Source organism: Canis lupus, chromosome 34, assembly GCF_011100685.1.
Source record: "Canis lupus familiaris isolate Mischka breed German Shepherd chromosome 34, alternate assembly UU_Cfam_GSD_1.0, whole genome shotgun sequence".
NCBI classification, from domain to species: domain Eukaryota; kingdom Metazoa; phylum Chordata; class Mammalia; order Carnivora; family Canidae; genus Canis; species Canis lupus.
Window position 1 is genome coordinate 6,666,150 of NC_049255.1, and position 16,388 is coordinate 6,682,537.

At 46.5% G+C, this 16,388-nt stretch overlaps 1 protein-coding gene across 1 annotated transcript in view; it reads right to left on the bottom strand.

Moving 5' to 3' along the window:
• Window positions 1-11,340, bottom strand: part of ADCY2 (adenylate cyclase 2) — a 388,589-nt gene extending 377,249 nt beyond the window's left edge. The window contains exon 1 of the mRNA XM_038583952.1: window positions 11,104-11,340. Coding sequence (XP_038439880.1) covers window positions 11,104-11,340 — 237 coding nt within the window. The remainder of the gene's footprint in view (window positions 1-11,103) is intronic.
• Between the last annotated feature and the right edge of the window lie 5,048 nt (window positions 11,341-16,388).

The window sequence follows — 16,388 nt, forward strand, 5'->3', positions numbered from 1 at the left end:
TTAGCTCAGGGTGTGATCCTGGGGTCCTGGGATCGAGTCCCACATCCAGCTTCCCATAGGGAACCTGCTTCTCCCTCTGCCTGTGTCTCTGCCTGTGTCTCATGAATAAATAATATATTTTTAAAAATTATAAAGACCAAACAAACATGCAAACAACAATAACAAAAGAAACCCAGAGAAAGTAGAAGGAAGGTGTAATGTTCAGAGACCTTCAGAAACATTCCCTATTTCTTCCTTCAGAGTTCCTCCTGGAAGTGCTTTCTGACCTCCTTTGAAGTTAGAAGTAACCATGCTAAAAAAAAAAGAAGAAGAAGAAGAAGAAGTAACCATGCTTTGGCTAATGGAACATGAGCAGAATCCCAGGTCAGTCTCATCGCCAGAGCCATGTACGTGCCCATGTGAGGCCACAGAGCACTTCTCTTTCCATGGCACAATGATCACAAGAGCACTTGTCATGAGGAAGACATCCATGACCCCAGCTCTCGTTGTAAATCAGATGAGCAAAAGCTCCCTCCCGGCCAGGATGTGTACACAAGAAATAAACCTCTGGGGTTTATAGGGCCAAATTTGGGGTTTGTTAACCCCTCACAACCTATACCATCTTCACTGATAACAAAAATTGGTATATGAAATAGGGTGCTACCCTAACAAAACCTAACATGGACAGCACTGACCGTGGCCAGGTGGCAGAGAAGGAAGCACACTGTGATCAAAGGTGAAAAATGGCATTCATTAGCAAAGGTCCACTGTTTGTTTTTCATTTATCTTGGAAGGCAAAGGACACCCTAAGAGAATTCTAAGTCTAGGTTCAGTGAACCGTTTTCATAAAGAGCTAGATCATAGGTATTTGAGGCTTTATTTTAGCCACATGGTCCTATGAGGTCACACCATTTAACTCTGCTGCTGTGCCTTAAACACAGCCATAGATCATGTGGAAATGATGGTCAGGCTATACTAAATAGAACTTTATTTAAAAACAAAAATCAGGCATTGAATCAGAGCTGGTCCCTGACCCGAATCTGAAGACCTCTACTCCAGAAGAGGTCACTCAACAAAACATTACAAGCATGGGTTCGTTGCTGTTGGCTGCATGTGTTAACACAGTACAAGACAAACACAAGACCAGAAAATAACTAGTTGGTCATAAGGAGGAATAAGTGGAAGCAACACAGTCCAGAATGGTATGGATTTGTCAGATGGCAAGAGGGAAGTGATTCAACTTGTGTTCTAGAGTGAGAGGTGATTAAAACAGCCATGTGGGGAAAACCAAGCTCACTGCTGAAAAGTGGATGTATGAAGATATCTCAGTGAAGTCCCATCTGGAGTATGGTGCCAGGAAATTCTTTCAAGTGGACAAAAGGCCGCATGGAAAAGAGGAACAGAAAGTGTGTTACTCAAACAGGCTAAAGGGAGGCACAAGCTAAGAGAAACAGAGATAGGGGGAAGGGAGAGGAAGCGAGTGGGAGAGAAATGGGGTGAGAAGCCTGAGGAACACAGCAAATCTAACAAGTATGTCTTAAAAAGATCTATGATGACCACTGACACCTGGAGATGCCTGAAATTAAGCAGGAGGAAGCTGATTAAGTTTTGAGAGATTTGTGTTTCCAAAAACAATACCAGCCTGCAGCATGGCTGTTCTAGACATCAAGGAAATGCTGCATTCTCTGTCCATGACAGCCAATGGGCTGAGACAACTGCTCAGTCCTCAGGTGGGAAAGACTCCCCAACAGTTAGCCCAGATGTGTTCAAGAAGGTGATCAACAAGGAAGAGCACCCCCCAGGGGAGGTTCAGCGGGCCGAGAAAACAGCAGACAAAGGGTTCATTTTCAGGACAAGGGTCTGGGTCTAATGAAGAATCAATGGGTTCTCAGACCCAGGACCAGGGACCATGGAACTGCCTGCCTGGAGATTTAGCATTGCTTGTGTCGTCCTTCCCCTGAAGATCAACAAGGATAAAGGACAGTTCTTTGAAAAATTAAAGCAAAGCAGACATGTGATGAAATTAAGAAAGGTAAAAAAGAAAGTAATCATGTTATAAATAAAAAGACAGAGTATATGCAAATGAGAACAGTATTATCAATGCATACGATTAAATTTGACAATTTGGATGAAAAGTAAAAATTCCTAGAACTATCTTATTGAAACTGACTCAAGAAATAAAATTAGAAATATGAAACAATTCTTTTCATATCAAAGACACTGAAATGGAAGTTCTTAAATCTCCCTACAAGGAAAAAGCAACAGCCCCAGTGGTTCTCCAGGCAAATTCTATCAACCAACATACAGAAAACTCTTAAACTCTTATAGAAAACTGAAAAAGAAGACATGCTTACTGATTTATTTTATAAGACTAGCAAAACTTTAAAAGAAAACAACAGTTTGATAAAGGAATATTCCAAACTCACTTCACCAAAAGTATATTTGCAAAACCCTTAATCAAAATGTTAGCACATCACATCCAACATTTTGTAAGAGATACCATGAAAATGGAATTTGCCTCAGGAATATAAAAATTGTTAAATGTTAGAAAATCTGTAATTATTACTCATTACATCGACAGATTAAAAAACAACTTAAAGAGCATATATGATCACTTCAATTTGGTAAAATTCAAAACCCAATCACATTTAAACTTTTTGTGTAAAGTGTAACAAAAGGAAATCGCAAAGGGTAACTACAAAATCAGCATTATCCTAAATAAACAAAAAAGAACTCTCTTTAGAATTAGGAAAAAAGCAAGGGTACCCACAATCACCAATTCTGCCAATATAATATTAGAGTTCTTAGCACAATGATATAGGAAATAGAAATGTAAGGCCTTCATACTAGGAAAGAGAAAATAAAACTCTCATTATTTCAAGTGATATGTTACCTAGGTAGAAAACCTGAAAGAATCTACATTTGTAAGTTATAAAAAGGGCAAGAATGCAAGTTATAGAATAACACATATAAACTGTAAAACTTCACTAAAGCACACAGATGAATGGGAAGATGCTCCATTGCTCATGGACAGAAAAACGTAGTATCATATCAATTCTTTTTTTTTTTTTCAAGATTTTATTTATTTATTCATGAGAGACACAGAGAGAGACAGAGAGTCAGAGACACAGACAGAGGGAGAAGCAGGTTCTATGCAGGGAGCCTGATGCGGGACTCGATCCAGGGATCCAGGGATCACACCCTGAGCCAAAGGCGGGTGTCCCCATAATATATCAATTCTAATCAGTGAATCAATAGTGTCAATATGACACTAACAAAATCCCAGTTGAGTTTTCCATATGGAGGTTGACATAATGTGACTACATAGTTTATAGAGAAGAAAAAAAGGTCAAGAGTAACCAAGAAATCTTTAAAGGAGTTGAAAGTTACTTGCCCTGCTTAATCTAAATACTTAGAAAGCTTTAGTAATTATAGTGTGTATGTGTGTGTACCTGCAGTACTACAGGATAAAAATTAAAAAAAAAACATAACAGAATAGAGAACTCATAACAAAACACTCACATATGGAATTTTGACATTTGACAGATATGGGGAAAGAAACAGCTAAAAGTGATTATCAAAAGTTCATTCACCTCAAGGAAAAAAATGTAAATGATCCTCATCACTACCTCATACCATATACATACGATTATATATGTGTATATATATATATACACACACACACACACATATATGTATATGATAAAATGAACACAAACAAAAGCAACAAAATAATGACAAAAAGCGTAATATGAAGCTTACTTCAGAGGGCAGGCAGGGGAATGGGATGGGAGCAGCATATAGACTAAAATATGTTATAGGATATACCCTAGTTTGCACTGGGTTCATGAGTGTTTATTTTATTTAATTTTTAAAAGATTTTTTATGTATTTATTCATTGGAGACACAGAGAAAGAGGCAGAGACACAGGCAGAGGGAGAAGCAGGCTCCCTGGCTGGTCGTAGCTGTAATGTCCCAACACCATCAAGTCTGAGGGGCAGTAAAGGACATTAATGGCATGGGCAGAAGGTCCAATTCAAGACTTTGCAGTCAAGGCCCCATTCCAAAAGTTTGAATCCACCATCTTCTCCACCAGGAACCTCCTGTAAGTGGTGACCATAGAGATCTGGTCTATTCACAGGATTCTCTCAGGCAATAACCATCTTGAGAAACCTTCTCAGGAATTTCAGTGCTCTAAAAAGAAGCTACTGTACTTTCCTGCCTGTAGGTTTGAAATACAACAAATTATTCATCCAATATATTTTAATTGTGTTGATAATTGGAAATCCCCATTTCTAGCAACAAGTTTTTTAAAAGTGATTTGATTTGACTCTAAGATACAATTCGCCTTAGGTAACCCTAATAGCCTCACCCAGGTCTATATTCTTATTCTGTCTTGGCACCATCATTCTAGAAACCTGGGCAAAGTCAGAAAACTAGTTGGCAAAGTTACTCCCAGTGGTTTCTCAGGTGATGGTTCTCATTACCGCTTAAGTCACTCTCACCTGAGTATGGCATCTGGGGTCAGAAGTGTAAGCCCCGGTAAAAAAGAAGGAACAAAAAAAATTATTTACATTCCCAGTGATGGCTGGACTCATTAAGTTTTCTTCAGAACTTCTTTTTCCCTTTCTTGTGATTTTTTTTTTATCATATCCTTATACAAACAGGGCACAGACGCAACATTAGTCATGCCTCAATTTGGTCAAATGGACAAAATATATGAACTGCCCCAACAATCCTTTTTTCTCCTCCAAATGCACCTGTGGTCAAAAGCCAGCATTTCCAGGAGTGTGTCATTTTCCTGGTTTGAAACCAAGAAATCACAACCTAAGTATCTAATTCCTCTTGGTAATTTTATATACCATTATATATACCATTACCCAAAGCTAACAAAATTGTGAAAAAGGGGGGTCAGTCAATATGTCATTTGGCATGAACTGTCATGCTAGAAAATAAAAAAGTATGTCGAAACGTGACTTTTAATTAAACAATCTATACCTCTCCACCAATGTTTAATAAACCAAAGTTTATACACAACGTTTATCACATGAATAGAAACACATCCCCGGCTCTTTCATGCCCAGATTAAAAAATCCTAGCACTCATGTAGTTTTCAGCCAGAAAATACATCTACAGGAGATCCTCGGCAAGGAGAACCCTCTGCGGTACAAATACACTAGAAACAGTGACCTACACTTCTTCGGGGTGCAATGTGTGCCCGGCACTGTGCTACACATTCAGATGATCTAACCTTTTAACGCCCAATGAGCTCCCGGAGCCTGGCTGTGCTCGTGTTATTTCACAGATGACGCATCTGAGGCTACGGCAGATAAATTCATTTGTCAGGGACACACACTAAGTGCTAACACAGACCCCAGTCCAGGCCTATCAGCAAAGTTTTGTGCCGTTAACCAGTGGGCTAGGTGATGGAAGTGCCAGCTGCGAAGGACACCGGACCTACACCCATAAATCATACATTCGTTCATGTGGCTCCCGCTGTACGGCTTAGGGCCATGTTAAGTAAGGGGAGCTCTGGGTTTCTCCCCTGAAAGAACTAATGATTAGGTGAGGAGACAACAGAAGCTCACAAAACCATTCTGGACGTCAGATGACAGTGATGCTGTGGTGAAATGATTTCGAATGGTTTAGCTGCTGCGCAGGCCTCAGAGGCAGAAACCAGCAGGGACAGAGTGTGCCGCAGAGGCCAGACCGCTGAAGCTCAAGGAGCAGAAGCTGAATGAGCAGCTCAGAGGGGAAGAGGCTTGCAGGGGAGGGCAGCCACTCAGGAACAGGAGCTGGAGACACAGGTGCTCTCGGCCCCTAGGGTCCAGGCTCACAGGTTAACCTAGGGGGGGAAACAGGAGTTTAAGGATGACATCAGGGCAGCAGAGATGAGCTGCTTCAGGGTGGAGCACCACCCAGGGGGGTGCCAATCCCAGCGCTGGCCCCAGGAGACCCTCAGGAAATAGCAGTGAAGGAGAATGGGTGAAGTCCAATGAATGGTGCTGCTGCCATTCATATCAGGTCATGGAAAGGACTAGCTAGCGGACGAGCAGATTATTCAGACACCCAGGGCAGACTTTACCACTCGCCATTAGTGATCAAACATATCAACGTGATTAATACCCCCATAAAACATCCTTAACACAGTAATATATCAGCTCCAACAGTAGTATTACCTCTTAAATAGAATGATTTAAAAATATCAGTAAGAACCAGGAAATTTCACATATAGTTCAATCAGAATAATTTCACATGCCACGGTGTTTATGGCAGTGACTTCTGAGACAACAGCCACAAATGGATCCTCTGCTTAATGGGGAAGACACCGGGAATACTGAGCGTAATGAAAATAAATGACGTCCACCTCCCCTGAGCTCATCGTCAGGAAGCAGCTCTACCAAGATTTGTTTTAACATTAAAAGAGAAAAGAACTGATGTGTAACTCCATTACACAGAATAAAAGTTGAGGACGTTGACATCAGTGTGAAATTTCAACAGGAAAACGGCTACTGTGCCAGAACCGGAGCTGGGAATTCTAGATCTGCAGGGATCTCCAGGAAAGTTTCCCAGGAAAAGCCAAATGGCCTGCATCTGGCCCCAGCTCTGCACCTAGGTGACCTTGAAGAAATGAGCTCACCTCTTTGAATCTCAGTGTCCTCATCTGGAATGAATGCCCTTCCAGTTCTTATGTATGTGGCATATTCCTTCACAGCAACAATAAAAATGCAACCACAGAAGACCCGCTAGTGACAATAGCTCCTGGGGGCATATTCTGTGACAGGCATTACTCTAATTACCTCACATGTACTAACTGGGAACATCGTTGCCTTAGAAGGCAGGTACCATTCTATTTTACGAACAAGGAAACTGAGGCATAGAAAGGTTAAACAATTTGCCGAAGATCACAGAGATGGAAAGGGACGAGGCCAAAGGGTTAATGGAGGCAGACGCTCTTGACTATTACCCCCTCTGCCTTTTTAAAGGGAGAAGACTAGGTAGGTACTCTGCATATATTCAACTATGCACTTTAATATACCAAGGATGCTTCTAAAGCTTCTTATTAGCCCTTGAAATCGCAACCACCTTTCCTGCAGAAAATTACAGTTTTTTCCTTATCTTTTGTTTATACCACAGTTAAATTATCACTAAAATGACTTGTGAATTACTGGTTGCAGTTACAAACACCTGCCAAGTAAGATTTTCTTGCATGCATAGAAATTCATAGGGAAGTGTATCTATAGTCACCTCTACTCCAATTCCTAAGAACACGCACTATTCCCATGCACCCCCAGAATTATGAGACTAGAGGAAGCATGAACACAATTTCCTGCTCCTCAGAGGAGATGCCAGACATATTTAGCCGCCTTCTCCAACCTTCCACCCACCAAGAAGAGTGAAGGATTGAGTTTCTCCTCATTGACATCCTTCCACCCACTGGGGGCGCTGAAATGTTGTCTGGAATAATAAAGCCAATTTCCCTGTACAGTGATGGAGCTTGTTTTGGAAGAATTAAAATTCTTTCTCCAGGTATAGCTAAAAGAAATATTGATATACCTACCCTATAAAAAAAATGCCCAATGCTGGAAAACTGTTTTGGAATGACAAGTACTTATGGTGATTGTTTGGAAAGACCTAGCTCACCAAATCATGTAAAAGCAAGAAAGTAGAAGATCATATCCTCAGTCAAAATCCTGCTCATTATATATTTAATAAAAGTATGTACGCTTATATGGATTTCAATATCATACTCAAACAGAAATCAATTTTGTTGCAATATCTGACTATTTAAAATTTATGGGAATAAAAGTTTTCCATTCCAGTTGAAATATTAACTATTTCTAATCATAACTTTTAGCTAAAACAAATCTGGTTGCAGCCAGCTGGTATTTTGACAAACTGAAAAATGTATGTCAACTTTCCTAACAATGGCAGGCCAATTTTGAGAAAAGCATGCTGATTTTGGACATAATAAATTAGAGGATTTAATTCTGATAGACGGTTTCTGTGCATTTAATAATGGGAACCAGTCCTGAAAAATGAAGTGACATCATAAGACTTAGAATTTAAAGTCTTGTCTCATCAGTTCCAAGTTTTCTGATCCCAGGTGTCAAGTCTATCTTGCTCATCATGCCCTATACTATATATTTTATATATAATTAAAATGTCCGTGAAAAGCAACAGAAAATAGTTTTCATATTATTAAAATGTTAAAATTCAAGATATCCTATCACATGTCCTATTTATTTCACGTCTAGATAATTCCTCACAATTATGGGGTTAAAGCTATTTAATAGCTTTTATTTAAAAAAATAAAATAAAAAATAAAAACAACAACCCTATTTAACAGCTTATTATGTAGAAAATAATTAAGCAAGATGGTGAAGTTTCAATTCAGAATTTATTTTCACAGTATAATAAATAGACCTCAAGAACTACTTTAACTTCAAGATCAACTGATGCAGATTCATGGACTGATCCTAGGCAGAAATTAAGTGAAATCAGTGTGTGAGTAAGGTCAATTAGGGAAATACCAAGTCAAGACAAAACTGTTTTATTTTTAACAATTCTATCAAATCACTTCAAACAAAGGCAATTACATAAAGCAAAACATCACTGCGTGCTTGGATGATGCCAAGATCATTTTGTAATCCAAGCGTCCTAGGAGAGGATGGATGTGCTTTAAGAAGATTGCCAGACTTTCTCTACTACGAGAACTGATGGAAGTCTAATAGAAACCAAAATCAGGCATATTCATGGGAAAGAAGAAATCTGTCCAAGATTTCAGGCAGCAAAAATAGATCTGCAGAGCTCCTGAATTACATCAGAGCCCAGCTATTCTTGTAAAGCGCTCGAAGGTGGAACCCTGGCCTGGCCCCAAGCGACTATTTCCATCTTCCAGAGGTAGACCTCCTGGAAGCCAAGCTCTGGTCAGTCTGAGAAATGAACTCACCCCACTCGATGTGAACACCATCCCCATTTTTCAATGCTCCATCTTTGACTGTATGAAGAGAGAGTATTTTTTGGAAAGTGGAACTGCTGCGTATGGTATTACTAAAAGCAAAATAGAAATGCGCTGTCCAGAGCTCAGAACCGTCCCAGTCCTTCATAATGCCCATGATCTGAGGATGTTGCCCAGTGCTTCCAGATGTTTCCCAATGGTCCTGCAGCCCCAGTCCCCAGCTGAAGGGAGCCTATCCACCTGCCTGAGTCACACTCCCTGATTCTGGAACATTGAACACCTCAAAAGATTTACACGGTAGTCAGTCCATGAACCAGGTACAGCAAAGCATAGTCGGTGCATTCTGTTGCCTCTGGACATCATCCTGGGCTACAGCCATGCCATGGGAGGTGCTTACTCTGTGCTTAAAACAATTTAGCTGAATGCCAGGAAAGTGTGGAAATGGTTGATTTCTCAGGGAAAAGTAAAGATGCCTGGATAAATTTTTTAAAGGATACCACTCAGCACTTGCACTATGTGAAGGGGAAGGTAAAGGAACTGCGTAAAGACAAATCCAGAGCTTAAAACAATCCAGAGAAGGGTGCCTTCGGCTGGACTACACAGAATCTGAGACAGATCTATTCAAGAACATTGATTTCCCTAAGGTTTAAGAAGTTAAGAGATCTGTATCACAGAAAAGGTGGTGTGTGTAGGGGCGACATGAACTTCACCCTTGTCTTTAAATATATTAATGGTGCTATAAATAGGCCATCACCTGCTCCTCCTTTTCCATTTGGAAGAGAACAAGCCAGAGGGTTTGAATTACACATTCAACGGAATCACAAGCAGCGATGTCCTAGCAAGAACAGATTTCCAGAGGAAAACTGACATGTTTTCTTCTCTGCTAGTACAGGAATGAGGAGGAGCTGCTCTCAGAGACCCTGCCACCAGTCAGAAGAGTGGTGGAGAGAGATAAAGATGCCATTCCTGAGGGCATTCAAGGCTGATTACAAGGGTGTGAGGACTCCCCTGAGCTCACACCCAGAAGAGGTGCTCTCTGCTTTAGATTTTAGGGTAAAAGAACCAGTTTGTGAACCGTGGCATCATCATCTCCTACATTCTTTTTTTTTTTTTTTTATTCTCACCGAATTCCATCAGAAGACAGCACTTCTTGAGTAGTGTGGAGAAAAAGAAAACTTTACTTTTTTAAGAACTCTATGATGATAACAAGTTTTCCCATGCATATTAATTGCGCACCATCTGGCTCAGGATATCAGAAACAAACTGCCAAACACGAAGGACAGCTATTTTGCACAGTGGTGAAATACAAGCAATCATCCACATCTCTGCTCGGTGGACACGAATACGGGTGCATAGTTATAGTCTAAGCTACACATATATGTGTATATATATATGCATACACACCATTCAGTAGCGACATCCCCAGATCAACCACTGACCAAAAATATCTCACTGGATAATCGATGCCTGGCACAATCTGCACATGCATAATCATAGGCAGTGCAAAAGTTTGAACCACACAACCAGAATGATCGGTAACAGGAAGTTTACCGCCATCTACAGATTTTCTCTCCCCGCTCAGGGAGCGAGCCAAGGATTCCTGCTTGAAAAATAAAAATTGGCAAAACGGGCATCAGCTGTCGAGTTGCATTCTGCTCCCCGTGCTGGGAGCCACTTTAATGACCTGCACAAAACAGTAAACGCGATCAAGCCCCTCTCTGGAAACCGCAGACTCACAGCAGGCCGACCCCCCACGTCTCCGTCTACGGCACTAAACACACAGGTCGCACGGCAGAGACACCCGATGACCCCTTTCCCGCTCCCACTTCCCCCGCGCTACCCACTTTCCGGGGAGGCCGACTCCAGCGCCGGCCCGGGGCGAGCAGCGGCCTCGGGAAGCCGCCCGGGCGGGGGTCGCGCCGGGGCAGGGGCAGGGGCCGCGGGCGGCGGGGGAGGGGGCGGGGGAGGAGGAGGGGGCGGGGGCGGGCGCTGCCGCCGGGTGCGCGGAGCCGGGGCGAGCACGCGTCGCGTCCGGCCACCCCGGGAGCACCTCGGCAACTTTGTCCCGGGCAGAACCTGCCGGGAAACTTTTCTGTCGCCCGCAGCCCGGGCGAGCCGGGGGGGCCGCGAGCTGCGGGCCGGCCCCGCGGGAGGCCACTCACCAGCCGGAGCGCGAAGAAGACGGCGAGCAGGGCGAGGCAGGCGCCCATGACGATGAGCAGCAGGAAGACGATGAGCGGGTGCTGCTGGCTCATGCAGTAGTAGGACTCGTACAGCCAGTCCCGGACCGCTGGCAGCCCGCCGCCGCCGCCGCCGCCGTCCGCCGCCCCTCCGCGCCTCTCGCCGCCTTCGGCGCGGTCCCGCAGGTAGCGGCGGGCCGCATCGCCTCCCCGCCACATCGGGCCGGCTCGCGGGGCCGCCCGCCGAGCGCGCCACTCCGGGGCTTCGCCGCCCTCGTCCCACCCCCGCGCCGCCTCGGCCCGCGCGGCTGCCGCTGCTCCGAGCTGCCGCTCTGGGGCCTCCGGCCGGGCGTATCTCGGCTCGCCGTTTGCTGTGCGTCGGCCTCAGGGGCATCTCCCGGGCGCCGCCTCTGCCGCTCCTGCCGCTTCGCGGGTGGGCGTGTGCGCACCTGTCCCTCGCCCGCCTCCCCCCCCCCCCTCCGCTCCTCGCCTCCCCCCACACGCCGCCGCCCCCCGACTGCGCGCGGCCACGCGCAGGGGGAGGCTGGCGGCCGGGGGGGGCCGCGAGGGAGGGGCGCGAGGGAGAGGCGCGCCCGGGCGGGGACCAGCCCTCCTCCGCCCCCCCGCGGTCCGCGGCGGCGGGGCCCCGGCCGGGGTGCCCGCTGCCAGCCCCCTCCCCCGCACACGTCCCGCCTCGCTCCGGGGCTGCGGGGGCGCTACCCGCTCCCCACGGCTCCGAGCGCGAAGGGAGGGGCCCGCGGCGGAGGGTGCTCCGCACCCTGGTGCACTAGCTCGGCGCGCGGCGGGGCAGACCGACCCCGGTCCTGGAGGGGCCCCGCCCGGGGGACAGCAGGAACTTCCTCCGGTTCCCGCTCTGCGAGCGCCGGGGAGGGGGCTCTCCTCCCCTCCCCCTCGGCGGGTAGGGGTGTCCCCCCTCCTGCGCTCGGCGCGGCCAGGCTGGGCGCCCGCGGTCCCCCCGCTCCCGCCGAGGGCAGGGGACTTCCCGGGGCGAAGAGGCGCTGGGGCGCCAGGCGTCCCCATAGTGGAGAACTGCCCCAAATGCGCAAATGGAGGAGCGAGGCGGGTGTGATGGAGAGCCGCACCCCGCCACGTCCTTGGGCAGGTCAGCTTGTCACACTTGGGGGTGCCCGATGGGCCCAGGTGCTCCTCGTCGGAGGACCAGGGGGCGCCCTGCGGCCCGCGGGGTCCCGGCCGAGCCCCTCCGCCCGGCGGGTGGCAGCGAGGGCGCGCCCGGATGGCTGCGCGCCGGCGCGGGCGGGGTCGGCGGGGGTCGCCCCCTCCTTGGGGAGGCGCGGGAGACCGCGCTGGAGCCACGCGGGGGCGGACGCGGCGGGGACACCGTCCCCTCCCCACGCGCCCGGGCCTCGCGACCTCGGGCCCTCGCTCTGAGCGATGGAGGAGCTCTTCGGCGCTCCCCAAAGGAGCCACCCTTCTGGAGGTTTCCTCCTCTTCCAGCGTTGTCCTGCGCCAAGACCCTCAAATCCCACCTCCCACCCCACCCCCCACCCCCACCCGCACCCCCCAAAGCCTAGGGAAACCGAGGCCCAGCGACCTCCCGCAAACAGCCCGGGGGCTGGTTCCTCAGCACTCGTGGCCGGTTCCCGCGGACCACACCTGGCACCGCCCGACCTGGGAAACCTTCCCGAACGGTCTCCCGGTCCTCACAAGGCTGTCCTGTCCCCTTCGCCAGCAGGGGCGTGCGAGCTGGGAGCAGAGACACGCCGGGAAGAGGGGGCCGGGGCCTTCCAGGGAAGGCGGCTGGAGTCAGCTCGGCCCCGGGGGGGTCCTGGGCGGGCCGGAGAAGAGAGCCTGGGCTGCGGCACGTGTCCCGAAGCTCCTGGGCCTGGGGCTGGGGTCCTGCCCCACCGGCCTTCAGCTGCTCCCAGACCTTCCCACCTGCCTGAGATCTGGAGAGCAGGACACGCGGAAGGGACCGTAGATGGAGAAGGTCCCCCTGGAGTGTCTCCTGGTCCTCACGAGGCTGATACGTTCGGGCCCCGTTGGGGGGGGGGGGGGGGGAGGGGAACGAAACTCTATTAGTTGTCCACAGCCTGCACCTTGCCGTGTCTACCTTCCCCTCTAAAACCGCCCCCGGGTAATGCCAATTTCAGCCTTTGGGGCAAGTCCGAACCCACTCAGTGTGCTGGTTCCTTCTTTTGGACAGGGAATTTTAGGTTTGTGGTGGTCCTGAGGGCAAGCTGCAATGACTGCATTGATGAAGTGGACTTCGAAATGGCCAGACCCTGATCTCTCCTAAGGACAGGGGGGCAGGTTAGACACTTTCTGTTGTGGGATCCTCTTTTCCTCCCCCTGTGCCCAAGGTCTTTCTGAGTTGGGCACTGTTGTGCATTTCCAGTCTTTTCCTGTTGCAGCAACATACCAATTATTCATCTCCTCTCCAATTCTTGCTGCTTCTTCACCCCTTGTATTGATAAACATCTTCCTTCACCCACTCAAAAAAGAAGAAAAAGTAAATAATCTGTCATTTGGATTTATGGGTAAAAAGAACTGAGAGACTGAGAGAGAAAAGTAAATGTTTAATTATTTTCTTTTTCTTTCTAGTGTGGGAGTTGGGTATTTTTAACTACCAGAGTGTCTATTCCATGTATATATTCTCCATATGGTAAAGGGGGTTGGTATAAGACTTTGAGGGGATTTTGATAAATCCAATGGTAAAATGTAATCAGACTGCAATGGAGGGAATTTTGCACTTTGACCCTTCTGACATTTTTTTCATCGTATATTTTTTCATTAGTTTATTCAAGAAATATTTATTTTTGTACCTACCATGCGCCAGATGTCAAGAGAATTAAATTAAAAAAAAAAAAAAGAGGGGGCCTTCCTGGGACCATTCTAGGAATTTCCAATGTACTTTGAACAGTAGGGCTACAAAATAAAAAACATGAGTAAAAATCAACATTCATCCCCAACTCCTCCATTGGATTTAAATTTTATCACCATAAACAAAGGTCATGGAAGGAAATGAATATGAAAATCAAGGCTATGTCTGGCTTCCCTGAGGTTTGCTTTGTTTTGTTTTAGTTTCAGTGCTTATTTTTACAGGGACCTCAGTCATTGCTTTATGTTGAAGACAAAATAAAATGTGAACCAGTAGAATTAGTATAGCTCTTCTCTAGGTGTTTTAGAATCTCCTGCACCAAGTACATCTTTTTAAAAGTTGGCGACAGTTCGTATTTCGAAGGAAAACAAGAAAACAAAGTAATAATAATCCAGGGGTGACATCGGATGAAAACCTTTAGCACAAAGCACAACCTTTAGCACAAGGCCAGGAGCGCGCAGTATAGACTTTGGCCCTAAAGGGACCCCGGGGCTGCGGCGGGGTCGTTTCCCATCTTTGGACAGCAGGGCAGCTAGTAGCCAGGGGTAGGGTTATGGGGGGGTGGGGGGGAACGGGTCCTCCCATAATTTTAATCTATGGCAATTTATTTGTGACAAAATGCCCAAGGAAACTACCCGTGGAAGCTCCAACTGGGCCGGAGGAAGTGAGAAAAAGGAAACCTTTAGGAAGGAGAATTCGCTTGTTGGGGAACGCTAGAGGGCAGCGCTCCATCCTCGGAGCCCAGCAGGCAGGGCAGGCGTCGGGGCGTGTGACTCCTGCAGTCGCAGGGGGGCCCCCGCACTTGGTTTAAGGTTCCGCTGTCACCATCTTGAAATTCTTGATGATTTTTGAAGGTGGGGTCACGCCTTTCCATTTTGCCCGGGGCTCCTGCAAATCCGAGAGGCGAGGAGCGCTCTGCGGCTGGCGGCACCGAGCAGTGCCCCATCCCTGCCTGCGTGCAGGGCCGGTGTGTGCGGGCTCCGCCGCCTGGGGACTGCCGGCCACCCGTCCCCACCTCGGCTGATCGCCTTTCACATACACACTGACACACCTGACTCATTAGAAATGTAGCAAATCATCAGGCTGCGTGACAGGCTTATTGAATCAATGGCTTTTGCTTTAAAAATAACCCGTCTTCTAGTCCCTATTCCAAATCCAGTTAGATTAGCTCAGTCAATAAGGACACTGTCGTCCTCCTCCCAATGTCACAGGGCTCTGATTGATTCAATAAAGGCAGGCAAGCAAACTGTGCCAAGGACAGAAACAGACATGTGCCAACCCCGAGCATATTGTAGAGCTGAGTACAGAGTATTTCCCTGTGTATTCGTTCCTCTCTGGCAAATACATCACCAAAATTTATATAATAAAGTATGAACAGTATGTCAACAGATTCATTATCACCGTGAAATATGTTTTGTGTACCCAGATAATACTTACATTTTTATTGAACCAGAGTCTGTGAATACAGAAACCGCACAACCAAAGCCAGCTTATGGCTTCTGGAAGTCTCATGAACTACTCCAGCTCACTAAGGAACTTTTCTGTGGTTCAGTTTTTAGAGCATCAGGAAAGCTGCTGAATGTGACATTAATATATTCATTTTCATTTCCCATCTAGTGAGCCATGATTTCTGCATGTCTTTGAAAGATCCTGCTTCCTTGGCTTATTCGATGCATTATTTCTCAAACGACAAAATTGTGATAAATATTTCATAAAATATTTCATAAAATCGTCTTTAGTGATTTATTGGGATTTATGGTCCTGAATATATGAGAAGATGCTATAAGGGCTTTGGGACAGACCCTTCACAAATTCCTGCTGCCATTCCAAAGTTTGCTACTAGGACTTTCTCTTCAAAATCCACTGAGACACCGGGACTCCCTTCATGAGCACGGCGGGGGTGAAAACAGGTTAATGACTAATCAGTTTCCAGCACGTCTACAGTCTTGTAAGAGATATCGATTTCTCTGCTCTTGCTCAGAGAATGTGATCTAAAAAGCAATGATTCACTGCACAGAGATGTGTGCTCAGGATTTGTTGCCTAGGGAGGTACAAGAAGAGGGGGCTTAGTTAGCAAGCATATGTGGATCACTTAGATACCTTGACTTTTATTTTTATATCCTCTTAGGTGTCCCTTAAAGTAATCAATGAAAGAATAATTTAATCACACTCTAACATTGATAAATATCTACTTGGAGGCACCAGAAACAGTCTCTGAAAATGCTATACCATCGTTCATTTTTGCCCAATTCTGAATTCACTCAATTTAGATAACTTAGCTTAAGATTTTAAGCCACTCCCACTGTTTGATTCTTGATTTTATACTTAATTTTGAAAATAAATCAAACTCATTGCTTGCATTATCCCTACCCAGTTACAATAATTGTCAATACCCTTATAGCATACG